A 15,214-nucleotide genomic window follows, 5' to 3' on the forward strand; every position below is an offset into this window, starting at 1 on the left:
ATGAATGATTATAATTATTACATGTAGAAACTTACATATCTTTTGAAAATATGAAAAATAATATACAAAAAACATAGCATATATAGATTTAATGATTTGTAAGATCAAAGTAAATTATAAATTGATTAAGATAAGAATATGAAGACTAATATATATTACAGATTTTTTTTGAAAGAAATTAATCTACTTTATTTATGGTTATAATTTTTTATGTTTTTTTTTTAAGTAAATTATTTAATTTATTTAAAATATTGCTATTTACATCTTTTTATTTTATATACAAGATTTTTTTGAAAATTTATCACATATTATTTGGAAAATTAAACTCAGTCTTAATAGTAGTATTCAGATGATTTACGACTAGATCCACTTTATTTACCATCCTGACTTTATTCTGAGAAGGAGGCTTTTCTATCATTTCTTGCTATTTTATCAGTTCTTTCCTATTATTTTTTTTAAGATTAATTATATTTAAATATTAAAATTATGTTTATTTACTTTGACTATTTGGAAAAAATTTGTTTCATTAAAATTTTATTGATCCTCCCAAGGCTATAGATCATTCATTAAGTTTGTTTTTTTCTTTTTTAAACTGGTTTAATTAGAGCATGAAAAAGGAGATACTTGCAAAGAATTTTATATTGAAAAGACCTATTTGTTTTTCTTTTGCTTGTGTGGAGAAGAAAAAAATGAACTTGATCTCCTTTTCTCCTTTTATTGCTAAAACTAGTCTTCTAAAAGATCATATTCAGTTAATATAGAATGAGCATTATTTAGCTATCTATTATACTTAGATATTGAATTTTAGTTGATCATAATATCTCTATTTTAAGATATCTACTTAGGAACTTTGTCATCGTTATTATATTTATTTTTATAATAATTTTATAGAAAGAAAAAATCAGCACTGGTTTCTTCCATATGATTAGTGAGTGAAGTTTGTTATGTTTCTGGAATATCTATATTTTCTAAATTGCTATTTGAAATATTAATGTTATTGTGATAGCTTTTAATATTCAAATGAGGTAAAACTATTTATTTGTTATTCTAAGCACTCTCTGATTAATTTGCTTTATCAATGGAGTGCTAAATGTTATTTAAATCAGTAATAAGAGGATGCTGTTTTAATTTTATTCGAATAGGTTTTTAAGCATTACTTTATTTATTGTTTATTGTAGATTATTATGAAAAAACTTTATTTTAGTTAGAGCCATCTTAACTCGTAACATCTAAATTATACAAATCTTTCTTTGAAGGAGATTATCCTGAAACTACTTTTCCAATCTATGCTGTATTAGCCTTTTTTCTAAATGTTAATTTAAACCTTTCTTGTTCTAATTTATGAGGATCGTATAATTGCAAACTGACTGGTGATTTAAAATGTTCTGTATACAACTCCTCTGATTCTAAGTCTTCTTTATTGATGCTAGAATTATCTAAGTGATATTTAAGTTTGTCTTCTTTGCTTTTTAAAATATTTAATATAAATTTAAAGATATTTTATCAATTTGCCATTTCATATTATTTTGCTGAAAATGTTTAATTGATTTTAACATAATTAGATTTGTCAAAATAAATGAATTTCAATTATTTTATAAATGTACATAAAATATATTTTCAATTTGAAAATTTGTTTTTAGGTTTTTATAAAAATAAAATTTTGATTAATAAGCTATTTATTTAAAAGAAATTACATGAAGGGAGACTAGTACTATTAATATTCTGCAGCTAAGTTTAAACTTGAGTCAATATTTTTTTTATTATTTATTTTTGGAGATATTAATACATCAGGAGAAGTGTACTAGGAGATTTTGCTTCCATTATTATAACTTAAGCTACTTTCCCTATAATTTTTTTTTCCTTTTTATTTGTTTAGCATGTAAATCTTAGTCTTATTGCTAAAACCCCTGAAAGGTTGAAGATATGGTAAACAGAAATCCTCATTGTAAGCTTACAATTCTTTTTTTATTGAGGATAATGGTGATTGAAGACCTTGTGTGTGCTTGTTGAATCTTGTTTGCTGTAATTTATTTTATATAATTTTCTAAGCTTACTGATTAATTTTTGCAATCATTTTATCTTCAATATTGATATCGTTTCCATTGTATGTAGGAGAAGTATTTAGGTTATTACCATTCTGATCAATCTTATCTTTCACATCTTGAAAAATCTTTTGATTTAGTTGTTTTTCTTGGTTAATAATGAAATCGAATTCGTTAGGTTTATTTATTTGGATATTATCAAGTATCTTTATGTTGTTAGATTTTGATGGAGAAATGCAGAGACTTTCTACATTTAAGTCTGTTATTTAATGTGTCATTTTCGATTAAGATTATAATAATTTTTTGCGTTCATTTTTTAAAAACATAGAATTCATATTTTTTTACAATTGCTAAGATTTAAGTTAAACTATCCACTCAAAACTGGAAACATGCTCATCATTAAAATCTATATTTAATTTTTATTTTTCAGCAAATCTGTATCCTGAGCTTCTGTATATTTGTTTATTCTTTTTAGATGTAGGTGCAGCACATTCTACAATACTATTATTATCTAAATACTCAAGAGCTTGTAAATCTTTCTAAGGAGACTACTAATTATGAGATCTATACCTCTGCTTTTTATTCAAAAACCTATCAGTCCTTTCTTAGGAATAGGATTTAAGTTGAACAGGCTAACCTATGTTAACTTAATTGTATTTCTTGATCAGATTTTCTTGCTATTTAAGAATTGTTTTTGAATCATATATCGCTGGTTCAGTTTATGTCATGAATATAGGCTCATTTATGTTTTTTTATGCTTTGCTTTTGGTACTATTTTAAGCATTAATGTTCATACTAGTTTTTACTGCTAAGTTCTATGGTAATTAAGAGCTCTCAACTTCGTCTTATTTTTCATTTGAGTTTTTCATAAATAATTTTAAAGAGTTTTTTGCTTCACTTTTTATGTATAAAATTTAGCTATTTAGACTTTAACATATAAAGAATTATGAAAAATTGAAATGAATTAATTATATTATATTAAATTCATTGATTGATTTATTTATTTGTTTGTTTTTTGTTTCCTGTTTGCTTATAAAAAAATATAAATAGATTGATGGACAGATAAAGAGATAGAAGTTGAGTGGAATTAAGAAATCTTTAAACTTTTAAAAGAAGATTTAAGAATACTTAAATGAATAATTTGAAAACTATTTAAGAAATAAATATAAATATGAGTGATTAAGCTTAAAATGATATATTTGAATAATAACCATTAATTTATTTTAATTTATATTAAGACTAAATAAAATAAGAAACAGTGTTAGCAGTAGTAACAAATAAGGTAAAAATCTCATAAATACAAATATGAAGATTTTACAAAAATTACACTTTAATTAAATAAATAATTTCAAAATACTTTATAAATTTTATGTTTTATTTTTAAATTATTTGTTGTTTTTTTTTTACTCTTTAAATTTATTTATTTTTTCATTCCACTTACATTTTATCGCTACCAACTTACTTTGAATTATTTCCATTAGAACTGCTGGCTTCTTAGACTTCATCTTCTTCCTCCTCATCTTCATTATCTTCGTCTTGAATATCTTCATTATCTTCTTCTTCATCCATCCTCCTAAATAATCCATTTTGTATTTAATTAACTCAATTGATAAAATTAAATAAATTACTGTTAAGATTCGGTTTATTAAGTCTTTTATTAGGGTAGAATTATTGACATTGTCCTAGGTTTAGAACTGTTTTTATTACTATCTCCTTTCTAATAATAGTCAATTAAATTTTCTTTCAACTTTTAAAGGGCCTCTTCTTTTGGCATGTAAACCAAATCTAATGGTCTAAAAATTTAAAGCGAACCACCTCCCATAGTTTCATGCTCTAACTCCTAGCAGGTACTTAAAATACTCCATGGATTTTCTGTATTCCAATCAAAATCATTAATCACTCCTCTGTTTTAAAAATAATTAATATATTTATATGTTTTGCTTTAATAAATAAATAGATATCTTACTTTTAACCAAAATGAGTAAACATAGGTTTTTCAATTCCCTAAGCATCAAATTATGGGTCATCCTTGAAATATTTAATTTTAAACTTGAATAAAAATTCAATTAAAATAAAATGAAAAGCTATACTAAGTTATATATGTATAGATTGTCTGAGCCTATAGCTAAGTAATTGCTTGATGGTTAAAAGCGAATGCTCATAATAGCGTTTTTTTATTGATCACTAGGTAGGTTTACATTTGAAGGAATCAATATAGATCTTACTTTCTTCATTTTTCTGATGTCTATAAGAGCAGCATTACCATCGCTAGAGCCTGTTGCAACATAGTTTTCGTTCTTTAAGCTCCATTCAACGCAATTAATGTCATCCTCATGCAAATCTAAAAGCTATCATTATATTTTTAAATATCATGAAGAGGAAATTAAATATTTTTAAAAATAGTATTTCTTAAATTCTATTAATTAAAATAAACGAAAAAATGTTAGGGGAAGAAGGAAGGTTCTTAGATAATTTACTTCAAATTACTTTTCTGAAGAAGCCCTGATATCCCAACCTATCAGTCTTTTGTCATCTCCGACACTAACCAGAACATCTTTGTGTGCAGGAGAAAATGATAGATCCTCTATCATGTCAGTGTGTCCTGTGAGGCAATAGCTATTTTTCAACTTAACAGGTTCATTTTAGTTTCCAATAGAATTCAATTCTCTTTTTGTGAATTAAGGTGTATTAAATTACTACATATAATTACTTGTAAGTCTAGTTTGATAATCATCTACATCCCAAATTAAAACACTCTAATCTTTACCTCCACTACCAATTCTATAATTATTTTTCGCCCAATCTAATGCAAAACTAGGAGTCTTGCTTGTGTGTCCTATTAAACTGATATAAAACAAACAAACAAATTATTAAAATTTAAATATCATTTTCTTATTCCAAATAAACACCAACTTTATTTAAAATTTAAAAATCCTTATAAATAGCTTGTTTATGATATTAATTAGAAAATGAGACAATATAAATAAAAAAATATGTAAAATAATTACGTAAGATCAGGCATGTTAGCATGTATACCATCTCTAAATTAATTTTACTATCTATGTTTATCTAAATCCCATAAAAACACTTAGCTTGCATCATTTTTTGTAGCTAACAATTTAGGATTTAAATTACACTTCTTCATCATGTTAGCATCTCCCGGGTGAACAATAATTTATTTCACCTTTAAATTTTTATGTTTCTTCAAATTATCCTACAAGTAAACGTTTCTCAGTTCTTAGTTAAACTGCTTACCGACTTAGGGAATGTCTTTTGATTTATAAACAAATAATTAGGTCCATATATTTTAAACATTTCAAAATCTCCAAAATGATATTTTCATTGATTTGCAAATGCTTATAATTTCAAATAGAAGCGGGTTATATTTGCTTATATCTTCTATCTAAATATAAACTCTTAAAATCTATACTTTTCTCTAAAATACTAAAATTTCTAAGCCTTTTTAAGATCATTTAATCAAATAACGGCAACTAAAATAATCTATTTACCTACTTGTGCAACAACTAGGAAACTTGGAAGTTTTTGCCAAGTGGTATCAGCTTCATTATATATACCATCAGTCCTGCAAGCAAAATAAACTCTTTGCTTTAATAATTCTGAATTTTCTGATATGATTGGACCCCAACTGCAAGTCGTACAAGGCCAATCCAAGTTATTGTCAAGCCTACAGATAAAAAAAAATATGAAAAACTTATTCTCTCAATATTAGCTATAAAATTTAAAATTATATTTACACATAATCATAGATATATGATTAATAAAGCTTCCATTTCTACTATTTATCAGGGATATTCATATCTTAAATTAATTTGTGTTTAATTTAATAATTTTTTAATTTCTAAAAAATATTATCGCAGACAATCGTATTTATTTAATTAGTTAATTAATTAATTTTTAATTGCTTCTAAGTTAATTACCAAACAACACAAAGAATAATTTGTTAAATAGAAACATCAAAAAATTACAAAATTTCTAAAATATTTTAATTTAAATGAAAATCAAATAAATTCATAAAAATTACAAATTATTTTTACAAAAAAATAACAATTTTAAAGTATTTTTTATTCATTTTTGGTATAAAAACTCTTCATAAGTTTCAAATATACTTAAGGAAGTAACTGAAACAAACAGAAGAGTTATGGTAGAGTAAAGAGCAATATGGGCATTATATTTGAAAAGTAATGCAACAAATCCAAGGATAACAGTCATGACAGTCTTGTAATCAATGGCATTATTTTTCAAGCTTCTTAAAAGCATCTTTTTGTATAAAAAAACAAAAATTAAAATTTTGCTTTTTAAAATAAATTTAATAAAACGAAATAAATATTAAATATTTTTACCTTCAAAGGAGTGTCTTGAGAGAATTAAAATAGAGAAGATTCATCTTGAGAGGATAAATAGTCATTTAGATATTCAAAATCAACTATATTATCTTGGAGATCAAGGATCCAATCATCGAATTCATTGATGTTATTGAGAAGGGCAATTTTCTTGTTTTCTTCAAGGAATGCAGCAGCATGGAGTTATTTAAGAGGATGGTTATGTTTAGGATCTTAGAGATAAGCTTCTAAAGTGTTTCTGAATTTCCAGTGCTTATTTAAATCAATGACTACAAATTAGATATTGTGGAAATTATCAAATATTCTTTCCCCTGAAGTGAACTTTTCGATTGACTGAGATTTGTATTATTTTCTGTATTTGTTAGCAGATTCCAAAAATTTATCAAAATAAGGAGATTGCTTAAATAAAAAGATGCATAAAGTTTGGTAATCATTTTCAAATTCTGATTCTTCGTCTAATCTAGTTTGTTAATTCTTGCAATAATACTTGAAATTCTCCTTTGAAATCTCAGGAGTAGCTCTGAAGTTCAAATAGTTCAATATTTTATAGAATTTTTCGGCATTAAACTTTCTTCCAAATTCAAATTCATATTTATTTCTCACTTGTTTTTCTTCATCGTTGATGAAAACTATGAAATTCTTACTTGTTTAGAAGGATGATTATATCTAAAGATAACATGTTATTAATATAAATTATAATATTCATTTCATTATAAATTAAAATATTACGCTGCTAGATTGGCCATAAGCATTTGTATAAAAGTTAAACTCTTTGTAATTCTAAATTTAATAAGTAAAATAATTAATCATCATAATTAAAAATTTTTTAATTACTTGTAAAGCAGCATATTTGAATTCAATAGGAATTCTATCAAGCTAAAATAGATAAACAATGTCAATCTTTTTGTTTGGCTCAAATTTTGACATTTCTTTGTATAATTATGATGCCTATTCTTGTTTTATTTATATCAATTTGCTAATAACTGATTTCTACACAAACTTAGCTAATTCTAAATATTTAAAATTTTATTTTAATCATATAAAAGAGGCCTTAAAATTAATTTATACCAGCTTCAATATTGTAAGAACTAAAAGTAGCTAATTAAGGAGAATCATAGTGAGAGAACGAAAATATTGTGGGGAATATACGGGAAGGAATTGGAAGTCTTTGGACTAATTTGTAGTCAATTTCAGCGTTTACTCTACCGAATTTCACAATATGTCCATATGTATTAATAATAGTTTCCCAGAAAGGAGACATTCTCTTGCAAGAATCATCGCCATTCATATATATTTATATAATCCAAACATCAGTACTTTGCATTACCAATTAATCATAATTGTATTCATTCAAAGTAATAGCTTTACTCTTAATCTACTACAAAACACCATTAGTCTAAAATTAATAAAAATATTTTTTTAAATTTTTAATATCGTGCTAAGAAATTTTGATTGTTTTTAACTAATTAGCTAACTAACTAAATGAATGAATTAGAATTTGATCTAAGAGTTAAATATGAATTTATAAACCAAGGAAATTGAAATTTAAAACAAAATTGTTACAGAATCATAGTTTTCTCTCTTTTGTGCATTTCCTAAAACCTTCCAAGCTTCTGTGATTTTGTAGAATTTATCAATGCAAGATTCACCACAATTAGGGTTTTTATCAGGATGCCTTATTTAATGATTATTTAGAAAATAAATTGATTGATTAGTGTCAAATTTATTGTATGTATTTATAATAAATTTTTCTTACCATATATTAGCTAATCTCTTATATGAATTTTTGATTTCTTATGCAGATGCACTAGATTCTACTTCTAAAATTCCATAAAGATTCTATTATAAAAAGCTTAAAATAAGAATTTTTTTTGAAGAAGAATAATTGATTGAAATACATCAGAAGTCTCTTAATAAGAATATCTTCTATAGTTATCTCCATAGTACTTAAATACAAACATTAAAGCTAGGGTTGCTACAAAGAAAATAACTACTAAGGGATCACAATAACTTTCATCTTTAGGATTTGATTTAAATAATTCCTAATCTGGTTCATCTTTCTATTTTTCTTTTCTAGCTGCCTTTTTTTCTTTTTCAGCTGCTTCCTTCTCTTTTTTTAACTTCTTTTTATCTACTTTTTCTTTTTTTGCTGTTTCTGATTCTTTTTTTTGATCCTACTTCTGTTCATTTTCAGAATCACTATCACTCAAGTTTTCTTATTCTATCTCTTCTTAATCAGAATCATCTAAATCTTCCTATTAATAATTTTCCTCTTCTTCTTTTTCTTCTTTTTGAATTTTCTTTTCTTATTATTATTTCTTTTTAGGCTATTCTTTAGTCTTTTCTTGTTGGCTAGGCTATTATTGTTATTATTATTCTTTTTGTTGTTTTTCCTTCTTTTTTTTTTGATTTTAAGTGTCATTATTGATTTGCTTAATCTGTTCAAAAATATTCTTTTTTTATGTTAGATCTTCTTCAAGCTCATCATTTTCCTAATTTAATTTCTACTAATTTTGATTCAACAAAGCCTATTTTTATTCGAACTTTCTATCTAGTTCGTCATCGTCTTAGTTTTCTAATTATGAATAATAAAAATGATTTTATTTAGAATATTTTATGCTCTTTCGAAATATAAGTTAATTTATTTTTATTTACTTTTGTTTTTTTTTGGGGCCATTTCTTATTATATTTTTTACTTAACTTTCTTAGAAAAAATTTTATTTACTGATATTTATTCTTATCAAAACTAGTTGTGATTTGTGTTTCAGATATCTTTCTTTCTTCCTTTTTTTTGGACCAGATATCTATCTATCTAAACAAGTGTTTAAACTTGTTGACTAAAGCTAAAAAATGAATCAACTTAATAAAAATAATTTTTACTCATAAATCTAATATAAATTTATTTAAAATAAAAAAATTGACTAAAAATAGAAAATGAATTTTATAATTATAAAAGTAATTAAATATATTTTTTGCTTAAACAAATAAAGATTTAATGAAATGGATCTATCTATGTATCAATATATTTATCTTTGAATTTGCTATAATGATTGATTTATCCAGTGTTAAATATTATTAATCAATCTTTTTATCTATAAATTTATTGAATAATTTATTTATTTTGTGATTTTATTTTATTATAATATCAAAAATAAGAATAAAAAATTGAAATAAAAACTGTGTTCGTTATATATATATATTTATCATAAGAGTTAAAGAAATAAAAAGAAATCAGATTAATTATTGATAGTAGGTATAACTAAATATATAAATAAACAATTAACAATTAGCCATCTTATAAAAATATTAAAAAGTAAAAAAGATTTCAAGGATATCTAATAGGAAAAGAAAAAGACTTTAGCATATTAGGCTTATATTAGGCAAACAATTTTAAATAAATGCAACCACAATACGTAAAAAAAATTTACTGAAATCACTAATTTGCATCATGCTATTTTTTAAATATTTAGGCTAATTAGCAAGTAGATTTTAACTACTAAAAGGGGTAGATAAATTATGGTAAATCTCCTTACATACTTTAATCTCCTTATAAGCTATCTTCAAGCTCAATAAATAGCTAAGTTAGCAAAAATAATGGTTAATACTCATCGCCAGTCCAAAATTTTTAGAGATCTCTTTAAGAATTGACATAATATCAGTAGTAAATGTAGTATAATTAAAATTTATAAGCTATACAGCAAAGTTAACAAAATTAACAACAATAATTGTCTTTTAATGCTACTCCTTAGTCCTATGCAACTTACTAGTCTCCAACGAAATAAGATTATGTTCTTTTTGAGAGATAAGATCCTTATCAGCGTTTTAATGGAAATGGTTTGCAATAAAATAAAATTAATAATATGCATCAGTAGTAACAATAGCCTTACTAAACTATCAATTAAATATAAAACAGATAACCTAATGTTTATTAAATTGCAACATTAAATACAAATACATTTAATAGTTAGGACAGATTAAACACTTAATTAACTGAGCCAAATCAAATAAGGCAAACAAGATACAATAATAATGGATATGTAAGTTCAGATGTTTAAAGTATAAACAGTGCTTATAACTCAAGATACACTGATTAATAAGATAAAAGTATGTATGGATATTAAATAAACAAATAAAGATAGTTCATGTCACCAGATTAAAAATCAGTTAGATCATAAAGGAAGGTAGTTAAATACTAAAAATTTATCTTATTTCTTTAAATATAATAAGAACATCTATTATTTTTTCAACAAACCAAGCAATGAATATATTTTAATTTTTTTAATATAGAAAATATTTTCTCCAATAAGTGATAAGACAATAGGATCAATCGAAAGTGAGTAATAAATTAATAAATGATATTAAGAATTTAAAAAAATCATCTTTAATTTAATAAAAATAGCATCACTTCGTTTTAGAAATATAGATAGGGTGGAGTTACCAATAGATTGATTAGCTCATAGCAAGTAGAAAAAGAGAGCTTATTTAAGAGCTAGAACTAAAATAGATTTTTAACTTAATAATTTAATAGCGGATAGTCGATAATGTCAAACAGCATTTAAAACAGAATGTATTCATCTGATTCAGATAAAAAAAGAATATTTAGTCCAGTGATGGACTACTCTAAGCTTTCTCCTTTGACAAAGGATAATAATAAAATAGAAGAGGAAGAGGAGATAATTTATAAAGGAAATGCTATTAAATCAGCTATTTAGCCAACTTAGAATATTTAAAATAATTATTATAATCGCTACAACTATCAAGAAGAAGAAGACTTCTCAAGTCCTAAGTTTTAAGATTTTGATTAAAATGGCAATGATGCTTTCAATCAAAGTGATGATTTAGCTGAAAAATTTTATGAAGCACAAACAAACGACAGAGAATAATCATCCTATTAATCTTTCAACAATTAAAATACGAGTAAATTGTTTGATTAGGATTTAAGTTAACTTTTTTTCTTAGGTTATGATGGATTTTAGAACTTCGAATATGAAAGAACAAAAGAGCAGATATCTCCTGAAAAGAATTCAGCTCTTAAATACTTACAAGTAATAAATAAATTAGTTTAAAATATTTTAGTTAAATCTTAATTTTTTTTCTGACTAAACAAAAAAGGAGGAAAGAGTTAAAAGGTAATTAGATGGCGAGTTTAAAAAAAAGTAAGAATTAGAATAAACTTTAGCAAAAAGAAGAAAATTATTTTTCTAAGGAGTGTTTGGATTGGTAGTTTTAATTATTTTAACTAAAATTATATTAATGATTAATTCCTACTTTAGGAGTTGAAAGAATTCAAGCAAAAAAACAAATAGACAAATAAAAAAAAATATTATATTTTACAAGGAATCCATACATTATAATAAGCACTTTTACCAAATGTTAGAAATAATTTTATTTTTAATTCATCAATTTAAATCTCTTAGTTTAATAATTTTTGCATAATTTATAGATGTATATAGTCATACCGTTCGTTAATAAATTTAATAATTGGCTTTATAATTAAGTCTAAATAATTAACTAAATATTCTATTTAATATTCTTTAATCATAAACATCTTTGATATTATTTTTTTGTATAAATTAAATTTTTAATATATAAAACAAAATTATAAAATTATTATTATTAATCATTTTTTATTATCAAAAAATTAATCTATGCTTTTGAGTTTAAAAATTAATAATAAATATTTAATGTTTTGATAATTTACTAAATCTAAAAGATTTAATAAATTCAAACAAAACAATATAATATATTATAAGAATCAATTATATATTTTATTTATTTTTATAAAAATAATTATCCTTATTTTATTAAAATATTATTTCAATAATAAAAGTTTGGATTTTAAATATCTTATTATTTGTAATTTATTACTGGTTTTCAATAAAAATTAATTAAAACTTATTTTTAAAACCACATGTTCAACTTAATGAATTCATTCATAATTGGATCATTAAATTATCCATAGAGGTGCTTTTATTTTATGATTTATCTATTTATTTTATTGAATGTTATTTATTCATATTGAATTAATATTTACTTTGATAATAACAAAATTAGTTTTTATTTCAGATTTTTATTAAAATTTTACTCATCTATTTATTATAAATTAGTTATTAACTTAGGTATTTGCTGATCGATTGTAGCTTATTAAACCAAATATAAAATATTACGCAGCATAGATTTATCAAGCATGCAATAATTTCATAGCTTTGGAGTAATTCTATAATATAGTCTTATACTTACTTTTCTCAAATAAATAAATTTTAACAAAAGGAACTTCGCAATTCATAACATAATTAGATTTAATTCTATCCATAGCCAACATCTCCCAGAAATTTTAAGCCTGATTTTTAAAGAGGAAGAGAATATTCTTTTTAGTTTTAGAATCAATAATAGTATTTTTCTGAACGAAGACCAGATTCACTTTTTTCCAAAAATTTAAATAATATAAACGTAAATAAATCATTTTTTATTAACTTTCATGTTTTAATTGAGTTTATTATAACAGACCAAAAATGAATTATTATCAAGCTAAAGCATGAAAATTGGATAAGAAAAATCAAGTTCGCCTATTAGGCAGATTTACGAAGCTCCTGCCTATCCTAATAACTGTACCTCTTCTTATTCAAATATGTACCCCATTACATATCAAACAATGATGAGTTAAAACCATAGATATTAAGACTATTCACCAAATACTAAATAAGTAGGAAATAAATTTTTTATTTTTTCAAAATCAAAAGTAGAAAACTAAATAATTCAGAATTTGAAAATCTTTTTTTTCCTAAAATAGAATACTTTAGTAGAAGCTGATTCTCTTGAAAACACAATAAAGAAATAATAAGATAGAGACTTTTATAAATATTAATTGTAGCAGATGAATGCTTAATAAAATTAGCTTTACTAGCTTAATTAGTCTCCATTTTAAAGCTAGACTATAACACCTCAAAAAAATTCTAGTAATAGACAATCTAGTTAAAATTTTTAAAATAGGAATTATTAAGCTCAGTAAAATTTTATAAAAACTGAAGATTAAGATTATTAATAATTGAAATACAGTTCACCTTCTTCTTAATTAGATAAAACAAATAGAGTACTATTCACTGCATCACCATCTACTTTAAATCAGGAATAAACGAAATAAGATTAAACAAAACTCTAATAATAGTCAAGCAAGTAATATTAATCAGAAAACAAAGATATGTATGACTCTATACATAGAAATGTGAATGATATAGTTAGCAAATATTTTAAGCCATTAAATAAAGAAGATAAAGGAAAGAGTGAAAAATTAGAAACATAATCTATGCATTAATTATCTAGTAATTATAAGAGTAACTATGAAAGTCAAAATACAAGAAATAACTCTTAGGTATAAGATAAGACTTGGTCTCCTCTTTTTACTTAAAATTCTAGAGGCAATAATAATTCCAATATTTCTATTTATAGCCAACCTTTTGAAATACGAACAGTTTAAACTTAACCAGATTCATAACAATACAAACTTTTTTAAGATAAACCTTCATTGAACCCTTCTTATTCTAAATATATAACTCCTGAAACTGAAAAGATTCTTCAAAAATGGAATAACGTAGGTTTTGGAGATGCAAAAAATCTAAATGATTAGAGAAAAATAAATGCAATTTAGCAATATGAAATCAATAACTAGGCCAAGATATATGCACAATAGTCTGCTTAAAGATAATAATAACAGTATTAATAAAATCAATATTTCGAATTAGATACCAAGCAATCTTTCAATCCCTAATTTTATTAATAAGAAAATATTCAAAATTTTAATAATTTTTTACCAAAACAACAAGAAAGTGTGATGAATTCAGCAAAAAATGTGATAAATAATTAAAATTATGTTTTATTTGAAAAAGAAAATGAAAATCACTCATAAAGTTAATTGAATTAAGCTTTTATACAAAGCAATCAATAAACGTTGTAAAATATATAGCAGCTAAATACAATAAATAATATATCAAATATAGACTAACAAACCAGGTTTGATATTAGCATATAAGAATAAAATAGAATTTTACAGTAAGCTAAAATGAATTCCCTAGAGGAGTTTGATTCATTCGAAAAGGACAAAGATGAATATATAGATGGTTAAAACAATATAATTTACGACTCGAATGAGATGTTTGATTAGAAAAATAAAGGAATTTAAAACAGAAAGAAAGCAAATAATAATTTCTAAGAAAGTGAAATCTTCCAAAGCTTATAAAGTACTTAATCGGATAGGATTTTAACACCTAGCTGCTTAAATATACCCTATTAAGATATAAATAATAGAAAAATTCAATAGCAATAATAAGCAGAATCTCATTAAGATCTTACACTCAAGTCATTATTAAATATCCCTAAATCCCTTTAAAAAATAAGTTAAACCACAGAAGGAGATAAGGTAACATTTTTGAATATTTTAAAGTGTTTGACATATTTTTATAATAAAAGAAAAAGTAAAAGACAAAATCTCTTTTAGCTTTTTAGGTGGTTAGCTGCATTTTAATATTAATACTATTATATGTTTTGTTAATAAAGTGATATTTATATTTATTTTATTAAATAATTAATTTTAATGTATAAATAGATAAATAAATATTTATTAAAACATAAATTATTTCATATTCATTTTTTATAATCCTTTGAATTTGGGTTTTCATAAATAAATCAATTAAAAATATATAAATAAATATTTATTTGAATTATTTATAAAGCCTATTTTTAATATGACCTAACTAACACTTAAGTCGTTTCTTATTAAATATTTCTAAATTTTTACAAAAAATAAGCTAAACCACT

At 23.4% G+C, this 15,214-nt stretch overlaps 5 protein-coding genes across 5 annotated transcripts; 2 read left to right on the forward strand and 3 right to left on the reverse strand. All coding sequences in view use genetic code 6, as the record gives it.

The window, feature by feature from the left end:
• Nucleotides 1-326: 326 nt before the first annotated feature.
• Nucleotides 327-2,989, reverse strand: TTHERM_00709580 (hypothetical protein; the record flags this gene model as incomplete). Its single annotated transcript, XM_001010991.3, has 3 exons — nucleotides 1,695-2,989; nucleotides 499-1,465; nucleotides 327-443 (listed from the first exon to the last, which is right to left on the reverse strand). The coding sequence occupies exons 1-3, from the start codon at nucleotides 2,909-2,911 to the stop codon at nucleotides 327-329; spliced, it is 2,301 nt and encodes a 766-aa protein (XP_001010991.1). The 5' UTR covers nucleotides 2,912-2,989.
• Nucleotides 2,990-3,470: 481 nt separating this feature from the next.
• TTHERM_000709589 (DnaJ domain protein) lies at nucleotides 3,471-5,859 on the reverse strand (the record flags this gene model as incomplete). Its single annotated transcript, XM_012796318.1, has 8 exons — nucleotides 3,471-3,615; nucleotides 3,671-3,946; nucleotides 4,009-4,070; nucleotides 4,133-4,390; nucleotides 4,520-4,886; nucleotides 5,051-5,312; nucleotides 5,552-5,727; nucleotides 5,798-5,859. 8 exons carry the CDS (start codon nucleotides 5,857-5,859, stop codon nucleotides 3,471-3,473), a joined length of 1,608 nt encoding a protein of 535 aa, XP_012651772.1.
• Nucleotides 5,860-6,128: 269 nt separating this feature from the next.
• On the reverse strand, nucleotides 6,129-9,080 carry TTHERM_00709590 (DnaJ domain protein; the record flags this gene model as incomplete). The annotated part of the gene is made up of 9 exons (XM_001010992.2): nucleotides 6,129-6,320; nucleotides 6,404-7,069; nucleotides 7,133-7,183; nucleotides 7,238-7,413; nucleotides 7,472-7,799; nucleotides 7,967-8,078; nucleotides 8,160-8,242; nucleotides 8,302-8,978; nucleotides 9,059-9,080. The coding sequence occupies 9 exons, from the start codon at nucleotides 9,078-9,080 to the stop codon at nucleotides 6,129-6,131; spliced, it is 2,307 nt and encodes a 768-aa protein (XP_001010992.2).
• A 721-nt stretch (nucleotides 9,081-9,801) lies between these two features.
• Nucleotides 9,802-11,683, forward strand: TTHERM_000709599 (von willebrand factor type A domain protein, putative; the record flags this gene model as incomplete). The annotated part of the gene is made up of 6 exons (XM_012796319.1): nucleotides 9,802-9,816; nucleotides 9,874-10,584; nucleotides 10,691-10,740; nucleotides 10,803-11,320; nucleotides 11,363-11,448; nucleotides 11,516-11,683. The coding sequence occupies 6 exons, from the start codon at nucleotides 9,802-9,804 to the stop codon at nucleotides 11,681-11,683; spliced, it is 1,548 nt and encodes a 515-aa protein (XP_012651773.1).
• Nucleotides 11,684-12,590: 907 nt separating this feature from the next.
• TTHERM_00709600 (von willebrand factor type A domain protein) lies at nucleotides 12,591-14,956 on the forward strand (the record flags this gene model as incomplete). Its single annotated transcript, XM_001010993.2, has 5 exons — nucleotides 12,591-12,614; nucleotides 12,674-12,853; nucleotides 12,909-13,106; nucleotides 13,194-14,816; nucleotides 14,867-14,956. The coding sequence occupies 5 exons, from the start codon at nucleotides 12,591-12,593 to the stop codon at nucleotides 14,954-14,956; spliced, it is 2,115 nt and encodes a 704-aa protein (XP_001010993.2).
• Nucleotides 14,957-15,214: the final 258 nt, after the last annotated feature.

Source organism: Tetrahymena thermophila (genome assembly GCF_000189635.1).
Source record: "Tetrahymena thermophila SB210 genomic scaffold scf_8254748, whole genome shotgun sequence".
Lineage (NCBI taxonomy): Eukaryota > Ciliophora > Oligohymenophorea > Hymenostomatida > Tetrahymenidae > Tetrahymena > Tetrahymena thermophila.